The sequence below is a fragment of the Pan paniscus genome, chromosome 11 (genome assembly GCF_029289425.2).
Source record: "Pan paniscus chromosome 11, NHGRI_mPanPan1-v2.0_pri, whole genome shotgun sequence".
NCBI classification, from domain to species: Eukaryota; Metazoa; Chordata; class Mammalia; order Primates; family Hominidae; genus Pan; species Pan paniscus.
The window spans coordinates 42,193,302-42,209,037 of record NC_073260.2 but is presented as its reverse complement, the minus strand read 5'-3'; the positions used below and the strand labels follow the sequence as shown (position 1 = coordinate 42,209,037).

Here is a 15,736-nt window from a genome sequence, read left to right as displayed (position 1 = left end):
GAAACCCAGAGTTTTGAGAGTATTGTTAGTTTTTAATGTTATATTTTTGAGGGGAATATATGAAAATTATCACAGCATTGTGGATATTTAGACATATATAGGAATTGTGAGAGCAAGAATTTTAAAATCGGAAAAATACTAAGACAGAGGTTATGAGTAATCCCAGAAAATTGTAGACTACATAGTCCTACTTGTACTATTATTTTATCTTTATGTTATGATAGAGTTTTATCACAATTCTGTAAAGCAGTGATTCTTAACTGGAAGCAATTGTTTCCCAGGAAACTTTAGGCAATGTTTGAAGAAATTTTTTATTATCATGAATGGTGGATGGGGGAGGAGCTACTGACATCTAATGAGTATAAACCAGGGGGTACTACGAAACATCCCATAATGGCCAGTACGGTCCTGCCCAACAGAGAAGTATCTGGTTCAAAATGTCAGTAGTGCTGAGTTAACAAGCTCTACGTATTAGATGTTAAATTCTTACTCTGTACTGCTTTGAATGTTTGCTTTTCTGCTGTATACCTATTCAAAAAAGAGATTTTAGGCCTAATGACACAAATGGAAGCTACAAATTAGGAAAGGAAAGGTCTGGGTGACAGGGCTTATTGTCAAATTTGCTTATCCCAGTTTCAGTTTTGGTATGTGAATAATAGGGCTATTCAGTCAGGAAGACAGCATATCTACACTCCTAGCAAATTCCAGAGTCAAGTTATCTAGTGCCTTGATACATACTTGAAAACCCTGAAAAAACGTGGGTCATACCATGCTGTACATTTTCTTTTTTTTTGAGACAAGGTCTCACTCTGTTGCCCAGGCTGGAATGCAGTGGTGTGATCTTGGGTCACTGCAGCCTCCGCCTCTTGAGCTCAAGTGATTCACCCACCCCAGCCCCCCAAGTCACTGGGGCTATAGGCACGTGCCACCACATCTCACTAAATTTTGCTTTTTTTTCCCCGCAGAGACAGGGTTTCGCCCTGTTACAACAGCTGGTCTTGAACTCCTGGGGTAAAGCGATCCACCTGCCTCAGCCTCCCAAAGTGTTGGGGTTACAGGCGTGAGCCTTTATGCCTGACCTCATCCTCTACATTTCTAGGCCTTATTACTTTTAAGAGCAATAGAAAAGTTTCCTGCCTAAATTCCTTTCTTTTTTTTTTCTTCTTTTTGGACCTGGGGGCACAGAGCCTTACTCTTTCACCCAAACTCGAGTGCAATGGCACCATCATAGTTCACTGCAGCCTTGAATTCCTGGGCTCAAGCTGTCCTTCTGCCTCTGCCTCCTGAGTAGCTGGGAATACAGGCGTGTACCATCACACTAAGCTAATTCATTAAACATTTTTGTGTAGAGATGAGGTCTCGCTACATTGCCCAGACTGGTCTCTGAACTCCTGGCCTCAAGTGATCCTACTGCCTTGGCCTCCCAAAGCACTGGCATTACAGACATGAGCCACAGCACTTGGCCCCTAAATTCTTTTCTTGAGTTTTCTTTCTTTCTTTCCTTTCTTTCCTTTTCTTTCCTTCCTTTTTTCCTTTCTTTCTTTTTTTTTTTTTTTTTTTTTGAGACAGAGTCTCGCCCTGTCTCCCAGGCTGGAGTGCAATGGTGCATGGTGCATTCTCGGCTCACTGCAACCTCTGCCTCCCGGGTTCAAGTGATTCTCCTGCCTCAGCCTCCAGAGAAGCTGGGATTACAGGTGCGTGCCACCACGCCCAGTTAATTTTTTTATCTTTATTAGAGATGGGGGTTTCACCATGTCGGCCAGGCTGGTCTCAAACTCCTGACTTCGTGATCCACCCGCCTCAGCCTCCCAAAATGCTGGGATTACAGATGTGAGCCACCGCACCCGGCCGAATAATATCTTAATATCATGCCATTGACATTTATTCTCTAATTACTTCAGAGGTGGCCTTCAGAAGAAGGCCTCTTTGGTAAAATTGCTATTGAGGATATTTCACTAACAAACAAATTTATCTTTACATTTAAATCCAGGAAAAATTTAAGTTAAACTTTTAGGCTTCTATTTTTATCAGACAGGGTAAAAAATTTATAACTCAGAATATTACCTTTTCCCCTCTTTGTATGATAGACTGCCTGATTTTAGTTACTGATTATTTAAAATAATAAGTTATTCAAACCCTCTTCTCTAGAATATAGTATGTGTGAGACAGTATATTTAAAATTTTTATTAAGGCCCATGTAGTTGTATTTCTTTTATAAATTAGTAAATTAGAAAATTTTGTTTTAAGAGATTTTTAATTTAAAATTTCCAGATTACCTATGGCTGGAGTTAACTTGAATTAGTAGGCTTTTATTTAGAGTACTCTCAATGTTTTTAACGTATTTCACTATGCACTGTGTATAAATGTAATCGTTGTTCTGTGTCTCCAGAAGTGAATAATTTGTTTATGCATACATTTACACTATTATCTGTAAGTATATAATTTATCACCTGTAGCCTCTTGACCCCCATGTAACTTGGATATGTGAGAAAACTTCACAGAATTTAAAGATGCTTCTTGGTGTTGGTAGGAAAGGGATGGGAACAGATAAAGCCACTGAGAGAATAGTGGACTGAATAGGTAGCCGCATTGAAGAGTGAGCTGGGGCTGGGAAAGGCTTATGGACCTCAACTCAGCTCCCAGTTACCAAGCCTCCTCCCCACCCTAACTAATGGCATTTTGGGAGTCTGATTTAGATCTGACTTTGTTGTGTGTATGAGGAAGCTTCTCTAAGGGCAGAGGGATTGAGGGAAATGTACATTATTTATATCTATGAAATTAGTGAGGTTTACTGTAGTTAAAATTAATTTAAAAAAATCAAAATGTTTCAGGATAAACAACCAAGTGTTAAACTATTGGTATGTTTATAGCTATAGAGAGTTTGCCATAAGTTCTGTTAAGACAGGTTTTATTCACTGCTGACTCCCCAGTGCCTAGAACAGTGCCTGGGATGTAATAGGTATTTAATAAGTATTTGCTGATTAACAGGTTGTGCAGATGAGTGATATGATAGGTTTTTCTTTCTAGGTGCAGATGCTAATTTCAGTGACTGGATTAAAAGGTGTCGAAGCTCAGAATGGTATGTAGATCTCCCATGGTATTTCAATTTAAAAAGAAGTAAACATTTGAAATTTTTTGGTTTAAACAAATTTGTTTTTACCTTTATAATTTATTTTAAATAATACATGTTTCCTTAAATGTAGACTTCCAAAAATATAATGTTTTTTGCCTAGCTTCTTAGGTTGAAAAGGAGATTTGGGTGAATTTGCTGGTATGGCATATCAGTAAGAAATTACTAAGGAGTCTAGGCCGGGGCCCGGTGGCTCACTCCTGTAATCCCAGCATTTTGGGAGGCTTAGGCAGGCGGATGACGAGGTCAGGAGATTGAGACCATCCTGGGCAACATGGTGAAACCCCATCTCTGCTAAGAAAATACAAAAATTAGCCGGGCGTGGTGGTGCGTGCCTGTAGCCCCAGGTACTCGGGAGGCTGAGGCAGGAGAATCACTTGAACCCAGGAGGCGGAGGTTGCAGTGAGCCAAGATCACGCCACTGCACTCCAGCCCGGGCAACAGAACGAGACTCCGTCTCAAAAAAAGAAATTACTAAGGAGTCTAAAATGAATTCAGGAGGCAAAATGAACCCACTTTTCTTTAGTTGAAAGGTATGGAGAATTGGCTTGCTTAATCAGTATGTTTGTGCAATAAAAATCATATAAATACCTTTGCCTTTAAATGTACTGTTAACTGAAAATGCTTCCTTTTTATGTTTTAATAGGCTCAGAATCTGAGGTGGTAAGTCCAGAGTTTTCATTCTTCATGTTTTTATTTACTTAGGTTAAATTTCAAGTACCCAATATATTTGAGACAGGACTCAGGATGAGCTCTCTGTCAGCTAAATATTAAACAATTCCATTTAAGTACTGGTTCCTCCAGGAACTGAAATAAAGCCATTTTTTCTTAAGTATGGAAGTTTCTAGTCATGAAATTTATTGGGCTATTTTAATGAATTTATCGTGTGGTTAAAATCGATTTCGTATGTTTTAGTATGGTCAAAATGATTATTTATCTGTTCCTTACTAAAACCTTATTACATTTATTTAGGTCCAACAGTTTGAATCACTTGTAGGGCTTTTTATGATAGGCTAAGACAAAAGTTAAGGAAAATTGGAAATGTTTATCTTTAATTCAGTGTAATGTTTATTGTTTTGGGCATGAAGACCTTCAAGTCTTTTCAGTTATTAAAAATTATGGTGGAATTGAATAAAACTAACTTTTAATTTTTTTTTTTTAAAAGACAGTGTCTTGCTCTGTTACACAGGCTGGAGTGCAGTGGTGCCATCATAGCTCACTGCAGCCTGAAACTCCTGGGCTCAAGTAGTTTTCCTACCTCAGCCTCCCAAGTAGCTGGGACTACAGGTGCATGTCACCCTACCAAGCCCGCTAATATATTCTATTTCTTTAAAAAGCTTTTTAGGCTGAGTGCAGATTTTTATGCCTGTAATCCCAGCACTTTGGGAGGCTAAGGCAGGTGGATCGGTTGAGGTCAGGAGTTCAAGACCAGCCTGACCAACATAGTGAAACCTTGTCTCTACTAAAAATACAAAAATGAGCCAGGTGTGGTGGTAGGCGCCTGTAATCCCAGCTACTCAGGAAGCTGAGGTGGGAGAACCCCTGGAGCCCAGGAGGTGGAGGTTGTGGTGACCCAAAATCATGCCACTGCACTGCAGTCTGGGTGACAGAGCGAGACTCCGTGTAAAAAAAAAAAAAAAAGGACAAACTACCATAAAGATGAACCTGCTTTTTTGTTTTGTTTTGTTTTTTAATTAAGCTAAATATTATGTTACTTCATTATGAGGGAACAATGAAAAGTTACAGTTTAAGTTTTAGATTCCTTTATATTTTCAAAAAGAAATAAAGCTATACAATAGAATTAATATTTGGAGAATATTTAACTATCACTCAAAGCATGTAGATAATAGCCAGGCGTGGTGGCTCACACCTGTAATACCACCACTTTTGGAGGCCGAGTTGGGCGGATCACCTGAGGTCAGGAGTTATACACCAGCCTGGCCAACATGGCGAAACCCTATCTCTACTAAAAATACAAAAATTAGCTGGTCGTGTTGGCATGCGCCTGTAATCCCGCTACTCTGGAGGCTGCAGCAGAAGAATCACTTGAGCCTGGGAGATGGAGGTTGCAGTAAGCTGAGATCACGCCACTGCACTCCAGCCTGGGTGGCAGAGTGAGACTCTGCCTCAGTTAAAAAAAAAAATGTAGATAATAGTGTAATTTAGTAAGAAAAGTACTGAACTGAAAATCTGAACTGAAAATCAAGAAATCTGACTCTGGATCTTTGCTAGCCCTGAGAATTTAGTCTAGGCACAAAATGACTATGACTAAATTTTTAGTACCTTTGAAAGGAGGTCCGTGGACCAAATGAGCTCTGGAGTCCTTTCAGCTGTAAAATTATATGAAGGTATAATGATAAATGAGTTCAGGCGAATAAATGATATAGGTAGGCTTTTTCCATTACTACTCCTTTTTTATGTTTAATTAATTAATTAATTAATTTTTGAGACAGAGACTCTCTCTGTTGCCCAGGCTGGAGTGCAGTGTTACAACCCCAGCTCACCGCAACCTCCGCCTCCTGGGTTCAAGTGATTCTCCTGCCTTGGCCTTCTGAGTAGCTGGGACTACAGTTGCCTGCCACCATGCCCGGCTGATTTTTATATTTTTAACAGAGATGGGATTTCACCATTGTTGGCCAGGCTGGTCTCGAACTTCTGACCTTAAGTGATCCACCCGCCTTGGCCTCCCAAAGTGCTGGGATTGCAGGTGTGGGCCACAGTGCCCGGCCACTACTCCTTTTTTATACAAAGTTCTGCAGCATACTGTTACTATTTATTAAGTTGAAGTTCTAAGGACGTGTGAAGTTTTCTATTGTGGAATAGGATCAGGGTTGGCCTGTGTCATGAAGAATGGTAACTAGACCTGTAGAAAGGAGACAGGTTCAGAGGGTTGGAGAAGGAAGTGCAAAGTGAAGTAGTTTTTTTGCATCTAGCTAAAAAGGATCTGCCTATTTATTTATTTAAAGATTGTGAAGAACAGAGCTGGTTAATTATGAGGCAGATTTATGAAATAGCTGCTTGGGACAATAGAAAGTGAGAAAAGGGATGAAATCTTACCAAGTTTTTTTTTTGGAGACAGAGTTTCGCTCTTGTTGCCCAGGCTGGAGTGCAGCGGCATGATCTCAGATCACTGCAACCTCCACCTCCTGGGTTCAAGCAATTCTCCCGCCTCAGCCTCCTGAGTAGCTGGGGTTATAGGCACATGCCACCACGCCTGGCTAATTTTTGTATTTTTAGTAGAAACGGGGGTTTCACCATGTTGGCCAGCCTGGTCTCGAATTCCTGACCTCAGGTGATCCACCCACTTCAGCCTCCAAAAGTGCTGAGATTACAGACGTGAGCCACCATGCCCGGCCCTTATCAGGATTTTGGTCTGTTTCTGGTCGTATCCACATGGTGTAGAATTTGTTTAATAAAATAATTTTGAGTAACCAAGCACAAAACTCTAGGTAGATTTGAAAGGGAGATATTTCCAAAAATTATGAATTTGATTTTTTTGGTGTATGTCTATGAAGAGATTGGTAATGCGTGTCCATTTGAAGTAATTTAAATTGAGTGTGAATAAATGATAATGAGCTTGTATTACTGAGCCATCTCATATACTGGTGGAAGAATAGCATGTGTGGTAAATACACAGATCTGTGTGGCTAGAGTTGAGGATGTAATTAAGCACTCTCATCTCATTCTTTTTTCTGTTTTGAATCTTGCATTTGTTGATTTTAACCATTCTTCAGTCCTACTTACTATGTTCTCAGTTTGCCTTTCTTCCCCTTTCTTCTTTAAATGCTAAGCAACTACTTTTCTTCCTTGTATAGTAGTTTATGAATACATTTCATATCCCTCATTCCTATGTAAGTCTTTGAGGTTAAGAAGCGTGTCTTATTTGCATGTTTGTATGTGCCTCAGTTAGGGTTCCCAGATAAAATACAGCATGCTCAATTAAGTTTGTATTTCTGATGAACAATGAATTATTTATTTATTTATTTGAGACAGAGTCTCACTCTGTCGCCCAGGCTGGAGTGCAGTGGCCCAATTTCGGCTCACTGCAACCTCTGCCTCTCTGGTTCAAGCGATTCTCCTTTCTCAGCCTCCTGAGTAACTGGGATTACAGGCATGAGCCACCACACATGGCTAATTTTTGTATTTTTAGTAGAGAGGGGGTTTCACTATGTTGGCCAGGCTGGATTCGAACTCCTGACCTCAAGTGATTCACCCACTTCGGCCTCCCATATGTTGGGATTATGGGCGTGAGCCACTGCACCTGGCCTATTTTTTATTATATAAGTGTGTTCTGTGTTGTATTTTTGTTTGCTAAACTTGGCAGCCCTTGCCATGTGTATTGCACAGTGGGAGCTTAGTTCAGTGAATCAATCAAAATTGGGTTCTAGTTTTAGTCCTGTGGTACTGGCAGAGTATTTTTATTCTTAGTTTTGCAGGTGAAAAAAAAATACGAGGTTAATGGACTCTAAATCTTTCCCTAAGTTTACCTAGTTAACTAAATTGCTCAGCCTGGCCCAGGAGACATACATACACTTGACTCCCAACCAAACTAGTACACCTTTGCTTAGTTTTTTTCCTAAGTTTTGAATTGAAGAACTTAGATTCTAAGGATTTGTTCTAAAGGATGATTATTTTTCTTGTCCTGTCCCTGGAATCTCCATATTTTATACATATATATTATATATATTATATATATAATATATATATAATATATATAATATATATATAATATATATAATATATATAATATATATAATATATATAATATATATTATATATAATATATATAATATATATAATATATAATATATATAATATATATAATATATAATATATATAATATATATAATATATAATATATAATCTATATTATCTATATTTTATATATAATATATATTATATATTATATATGTTTTATATATAATATATATTTTATATATATTATATATTTATGTATATATTATATATATTATATATAGTATATATTATATATTTTGTATATATAATATATATATTTTATACATAATATATATTTATATATTATATATTTTATATATATTTATTATATATAATATATATTTTTTTACATATTATATATATTTTATATATATACACACACACACACACAAACATAATCTTGTTAGATTACTAACTCTAAAAACTATTTGGGGGAAAACAAATTGAAAGAAGTTTTCTTAATTATGTCTTAAGGGAAATACATGATAAAAATCTTTCAATTTCCTTTTTTATACAGTAGAGGGAGACAGTATTAGAATACTGAAAATAAAATCTGTGGGTTACTGAGGCTTACTTTGTGGACACTAAGAGAGAACAGTACTAAAATAATTTGCTCTTCATATATTCAGATATCTTGATTGTGTTTCACTGTTTGGATATCTTGGACCTTTGTGAATTAAGAAAAGATGCATTTTGCTGGGGAGAATGTGCTTAGTATTAGAGCTTCTGTAAAATTTGCAGCTTAAAAGAGTGATTTCTGTGCTTTTGAGAATTCTCTTTTCTTTCCCACCTTCAAGGTTGAATGAATGTTGCATGTCCATGTGTAGTCAGTCAGTGGTTGAATGTTATTAATTTGAATGATATATAATTTGCGATGAAAGTAAGAAGAGAAAGAGGTAAAACCCTGAAATTAATGAAATAGCATTCCTTAACTATTTTACAATATAATATCTAATATGTTTTTTCCAAGCCAGGATTCATGTTTTTTCAGTATCTCTGATAGTTATTTCTACCTTTTGCTGAATATCACCTTTCATGTTAGCCTATTAATTTTTTAGAAATTAAGAAACTGTAATTTTTTATTTCATCTTGTTAATTTAATGACACTCTTCTCTGGTCACAGTCTCAGAATTGTGACTTTAGTGTCACCTATATTCTGAAATATTCATTTTAAATATTAGGTTTTATTTTTTTGAGATAGAGTCTTGTTCTGTTGCCCAGGTGGAGTGCAGTGGCAGCATGATCTCGAGTCACTGCAACCTCCGCCTGCTGGGTTCAAGCAATTCTCTTGCCTTAGCCTCCTGAGTAGCTGGGACTAAGGTACACACCACCATGCCCGGCTAATTTTTTGTATTTTTAGTAGAGACGGGCAGGCTGGTCTCGAACTTCTGACCTCATGATCTGCCCGCCTCAGCCTCCCAAAATGCTGGGATTACAGGCATGAGCCACCACACCTGACATTAATTTTTATTCCCTTTAAGAATTAGAATTCTCAGTCTTTTGGGGTGAATTTGCCCTTGTGGAAATGTTGTTTTATTCCTATTTTTAGTCAGAATAATTTTTCTGTATTAAACAATACAAAATCTGAAAGCCTGGAATTGTGGGAATTAAAAATGTATGTCTTAGAAGCAAAATAGCCTCCTTTTCTTTTACTAAAATTTGCGAAGTTTTAAAGTAATCCCTTTTTTTAATGTTCAGAGAAGAATATATGTATGTTAAAGAATCCTAGTGATAATGTAATGGAATGGGGTATCTGGGCATGATGCTCCTGCTTGTCTGAATACATATATATGGGAATTTTAAAAATTGTTGTTTTAACATCTTGCTTCATATAGTGGTGGTGATAGTAGTGAGAATTGTTTAATTTTTTTAATTGAGTTAGTTAAGAATCCACAAATCGTAGATCTTAGAATGTATTCTTGTTACTTTTGATATATTTTGTAACATATATTTATATATTTTTAAAGAATACTTTTACTCTACATAATTTTTAAACAGCTATACATTGTCAATATTTTTATCATGTCCTTACATATTCAACAGCAAAGTATTTCATCATATGCATGTACTGTACCTTATTTAGCCAGCTCCATTTTGTTTGTCCTGTGGATAATTATAATAGCTATTTTGACTGTTTTACCACATTGCAGGCACTGTACTGTGTATTATCTCATGTAATTCTCATAGTTACTGCATGGTGTAGGTATTTTTATCCCCAGTTTACCGGTAGAGAAACTGAGCTCAGAGATGTTAAATAATTTGTCCAGGTTTTTCGGATTATACTGATGAAGATACTGATAACTAGCATTCTATTGTCAGTTATTTGCCAGACAGGGTTCTTTATTTTTCTTATACATAGTATCATTTATTCTTGAGAACCCTGAATGAGTTATTCTTGAGAACCTAAATAAGTTAGGGCCTACTAAGTCATTTGCAATACAATACAATAGGAGAAACTGAGGCTCGCTGAGATTAAGTTGCTTGCTTATGGTTATACATCCAACAAATGGCACCTATTTCCAAGTTTTTCTGTTTACACAACTGATTGTTTTTGTCCCAACCCCTGCTTATTTCTGAGGAAATAAGTAAAAATTCTAGCTGAAAAAGACATTTCCGGCAAATTATTTCATATTTTGTCTTCCTCCTCTCTGAAATATGGATAACAGTCTTTTTTTTTTAATAGGGTGATTTTATTAAGTGAGATAATGCATGTGAAGCATGTAGCACACAGGGTATTATATAAAAGTCAATAAATGTTACTAATACTATTTCTATTATTTTATTTTGGTTATTTAGATTTTTATTCAGGCTGTAAAAGCAGTAAATGCATATTATAACATATCACAGAAAATCTGGAAAAGATAAAGGAGCTTAGGAAGTAATCACTCAGACTCACCACTGATGACATTTTAGCCTGTTTCCCTCGGGATAACTCATTATTTCCTGATACATAGGTCGATCACTACACATGACACGTACTGGAATCTTTTTACTTATGGGAATGTCTCTTCTGATTAACTACTTTAAGAAGAAAAGAGGCTGTGTCCTCATGTACCAGCACTGTTTCTAGCTCAGAGTGGGTACTCAGTAAATATTTGAAACGAGCTGTTAGAAGCTTGAGAGAAGACCTTTCAGGTCTTCGCCATTCGTTGCCATTTTTTGCATTTAAAAAATGATTATAAAAAGATTTTAGTTTAAAAACAAAGAAGGTAGATGTACTAGTTTGAGCTCAGGAAGACTGAGCTATTATCAGACAAAGGAATTTGATGTAACAATGAAACGTGCAAAGAGCTCAGTAAGAGTATGTTGGGAAGGTTGCATTCTGAAGATCGGGGAACAATTATTTAACGAGTACAGTCTTGAAGTATATGTTTCTCAAAAGTTTGCCAATAAATTGCCCCAGCTCTTTAGTCTCTGGGAAAGATCTCTTCATGTTAGTCAGTAGTGGTAAGTGGAATCTTCCCACTTAAGATGGTGGTGTCTGGATATCATGATTGTGTAAAAGTAATGACATCTCTTTAATTTTGAAGTTTCTTTCATTGGAAAAAATTAAACTCTGTGCTATGCAGAGGAGACTTTAGAGGTGGATGGATGGTAATACGTATAATGTTGAGAACTAATGATCCAGCACAGTAGGGATTCTTATTGATAACCCGTGAATACTCTTTTGGGATATTAACACCTCGAGAACTTTCCCGGTACATATGAGAGCAACATTCAAGCAAACTACCAAAGTTTTAAGTTAACTTTTAAAGTATTTTTGCCTTAAATGAAAATGGAATGGTTTCTTAATGGTTACAATAAAAACCTCTGAAATTGGACTAGTGCTAGTTCTAGAACTATCTCCCAGAATCAAGACTTAAAACTTCATTTTTAAAAACATTGAAACATTTGAAAGTGCAAGCATTGAAAGTGAATTAAGTGTAAAAAGGAATTCATAGAAAATTAGCGCCTCCCTTCTTTTCCTTTGCTGGGGGAGACAGGGTCTTACTCTGTTGCCTATGCTGGAGTCCAGTGGCACTATCATGGCTCACTGCAGTCTCAACTACCTGGGCTCAAGTGATCCTTCCACTTCAGCTTCCCAAAGTGCCAGGATTACAAGCGTGAGCCACTGCACCCAGCCCCCTTTACCTTTCTAAAAAAGATGCTTTAAGTGCTTTATTACATGCAGCTATTTTGGTGAATAAGTATAATTTCAAAAGTGGAGATCAGCTTGTCTCAGCTGAAACGGGTTGTTACTAAGAGCTTTTCCTTTGGCTTTGTAAAGGCCTCTTTGTTTATGCTGCACACTTACTCAGGTTATGATGGCTGTCAGTAGATGTGAATACTAGTCTGTGCTGCTTTTCAGGTGAAACAAGGAACTTTTTATAGATGATGTGTACATAGTTACAGGAACATGAAGTGTGAATATAGGGTGCCCTGTGGCCAAGTTTAGTGTGTTGATGAACACAGTACTTTCCAGGCCCTCATTTTTCAGACGAGTTGAAAATTAAAGGTGCAAGATGCAGTTTTAATCTTTCAGATAATATTAACAGTTCTTTTCAGTAACTGTTGCTGTGTCATTGCCAGCTATTGAATTTCTGTCTCCTTTTGATAAATATCCCAGCCTTAAAGTAACCAGAGTACTATAACTTAATCCTGTGTATGAGAAATTATTGGTGGTATATTACTTTATAGAAAAACTAGCTGGGCGCAGTGGCTCACGCTTGTAATCCTAGCTACTTGGGAGGCTGAGACAGGAGAATCACTTGAACCCGGGAGGCAGAGGTTGCAGTGAGCCAAGATCACACCACTGCACTCCAGCCTGGGTGACAGAGACTCTGTCTCAAAAAAAAAAATCATAGTTTACTTTAGGGAATTCTAGAGATTCTTATGAAATATTTGTTTTTATGTATGTAGAGTTTAAACATGTAAATTACACTAAAGATACTATACTCTGCCCTTATCCCAGTGACATGGTTTTATATTTTTCTTGTTATGAAAACAGTTGTTTATTGCATTTCTTTGCTCCTAAAGAAAATAAAAATAAACACTCGAGACCACATACCCCACATACACATACCATCACTTGATGTCTGATTAAAAATGTTGGCAACTTTCCCTATGTTAGCACTTTGTTAGGGTATTTTAGGTGCAAATTTTGAAGGTCTTTTTGCTAAAAGTAGATGGTATAAAGATTACTAGGAATTGCTAGTTTAAATGAGTCATCTGATAAAAAGAAGTCAAAGAACCTAGTGGTGAATGGGCTTCTCTTTTTGTTAAGTTTGCCTTTTGATTTTTTAATTCTGTTTGCAAAAGTAATGATCCTTTTCATAGAAAAAAGTTAGAATATAACATTCTAACTCAATTCTTCATTTAAACTGTTTTATATAATGTTATGGTGCTTACTTTAATATTTGCATTAAAAATGCTGATTTTAGCCAGTTAAAAATAGAGGTGAGAGCATTATTTGAATAAAGAAAACAAAAGGTAGATATAAATACTATGTGAGTGTGTGTTTAGGGGTAAGGATAGACTGAGGGGACTAGCCTTGATTAGAGAGTAAAAGATGCTATTAGGATACTATTAATTTTTCATTTTAATAAGTGAACTTAGTCTAGCATTCAGAAGTTCTTAACAGTCTGCCTTCTGCTTCTTTTTCTTTTTCTTTCTTTCTTTTTTTTTTTTTTTCTGAGACGGAGTTTTGCTCTTGTTGCCCAGGCTGGAGTGCAGTGGTGCGATCTTGGCTCACTGCAACCTCCGCCTCCCAGGTCTCAGCCTCCTGAGTAGCTGGGATTACAGGCATGCACCACTATGCCCAGGTAATTTTGTATTTTTAGTAGAGACGGGGTTTCTCTATGATGGTCAGGCTGGTCTCAAACTCCTGACCTCAGGTGATCTGCCCACCTCGGCCTCCCAAAGTGCTGGGATTACAGGTGTGAGCCACTGCGCCCGACTCTGCTTCTTTTTTTATCGTATTTTTCACTGCTCTGTTTTTTTTTTCAAGTCAAGTCCTGAACTTGATGCAAATTGGTCTTCTCCATACTCCCCTATGTGGTGTCCTTGCATACCCCAGTGCTCCAGTTAGGCCATTCCCTGTGCCTCTTGCAAATGATTTTGCCCTCCAAAGCCCTTCAGGGTGTATAAAGCCTTTCCTCTTCACAGTCAGGTGTGGTCTCTCCTGAGCTTTTAGCACATTTATTTATTTAGAACTTTAGTAACTTTCTTAAAGTATCTCACATACTTCCAAATGGTCGAAGATGTGTCTTTAATATTTTAAAAATCCAGCCAGGTGTGGTGGCTCATGCCTATAATCCTAGCACTTTGGGAGGCCGAGGTGGGAGAATGGCTTGAGGCCAGGAGTTTCAGACCAGTGTGGGCAACATAGTGAGACCCCGTCTCTATAAAAAATAAAAAAAATATTAGCTAGGAGTGGTGGCACATGTCTATAGTCCCAGCTACTCAGGAAGCTGAGACCGGAGAATCACTTGAGCCCAGAAGTTCAACACTGCAGAGAGCTGTGATCCTTCCACTGCACTCCAGCCTGGGAGACAGAGCAAGCCCCTTTCTCTACAAATAAAATAAAAATCCCCACCATCTTGAGGACTATACCATCTTATACTAGGTGTTTAGTAATTATTTGTTGAATGAATGAATGCAAAAATGTTAGCATTAGTTGTATTATGTTTATACAGTGAAATGTTTCTCCACTGTAAAACAGGTGAATGCACATGTAAACACAGTAATTGTTTTAGAATCGGATTTCTTAATAGTGGCATTATTGACATTTTGGGGGATTGCCCTGTATATTGTAGGATGTTTAGTAGCAACTGTGGTCTCTACTCACTAGACTTCATTACCACATCTCCCTTCAACTCCAGTTGTGGCAACTCACAATGTCTCCAGACACTGCCATGTATCTTTTTGGGTGTTTCAGAGAAGCTGAATAAAAGTGGGTCTCTCCATATTAACTAAATGATAATGATTAACATCTGTGTGGTACTTTGACTGCGTATAAAGTGCTTTCACATATATCACTGATTCATTAATTTGTTAAGCATTTATTGAGCTCTGCTACGTGCTGTACGCCTCTACTGGACACCAGAGTGTAATATACTGGTGAAGTGCTCCTTGAACTTGAGGCATCATAAAAAATGTGACTTCCCAAGAAAAGCCTTCTCCCACTTTGTTAAGTCACTCTGCCCTTCTTACTGTCTAGCGCCACACTCTGTCTCCTTTGCAATATTTTCTGTTCTGCTCTCCTTAAGGGTAGGTGTCATGTCAGTTTCTGTCACCTCTGTCAGGTCTTGAATGCAAGACCTAGTGTATTGCTAGGCCCAAAACAGGCACTCATAAAAGCAGTTGAGTCGGTGGAAGAATGGATGAAAGCAACATGCTCATAGGAAAGAGACAGGCCAAGATTCATTGCTACACAATATGATGGGTACCAAGGCAGAGAAGTGGGTTGAGGGCATTGTGTTAGTCTGTTTTGAGTTGCTATAACAGAATACCACAGACTGGGTAATTTATAAAGAAAAGGAATTTGTTTCCTCACAGTCCTGGAAGTTAGGAAGTCCAAGATGAAGGCACTGGCAGGTTCATTTATCTGGTGAGGGTCTAGTCTCTCTGCTTCCAAGATGGGGCCTTGACTGTTGCATCCTTGAGGAGTTGGGGAAGAATGCTGTGTCCTCATATAACAGAAGGCAGAAGAACAAAAAGGGATGAACTCCCTCTTTCAAGCCCTTTTATAAGGGCACCTAATCCCATTCACAAGATAGGAGCCCTTGTGGCCTAATCACCTTTTAAAGGCCCCACCTCTTAATACTATCACATTAGCAACAATTAGTTTTGGAGGAGGCACATTCAAACCATAGCAGGTATAAAAGACAA

General features: G+C 37.5%; 1 protein-coding gene across 1 annotated transcript in view; it reads left to right on the top strand.

The window, feature by feature from the left end:
* The window catches only part of LOC112440861 (stimulated by retinoic acid gene 6 protein-like), a 55,068-nt gene that overhangs the window by 12,624 nt on the left and 26,708 nt on the right, over window positions 1–15,736 (top strand). Inside the window, exons 3-4 of the mRNA XM_034967041.2 lie at window positions 3,028–3,079; window positions 3,777–3,793. Of these exons, the coding sequence (XP_034822932.2) occupies window positions 3,028–3,079; window positions 3,777–3,793 (69 nt within the window). The remainder of the gene's footprint in view (window positions 1–3,027; window positions 3,080–3,776; window positions 3,794–15,736) is intronic.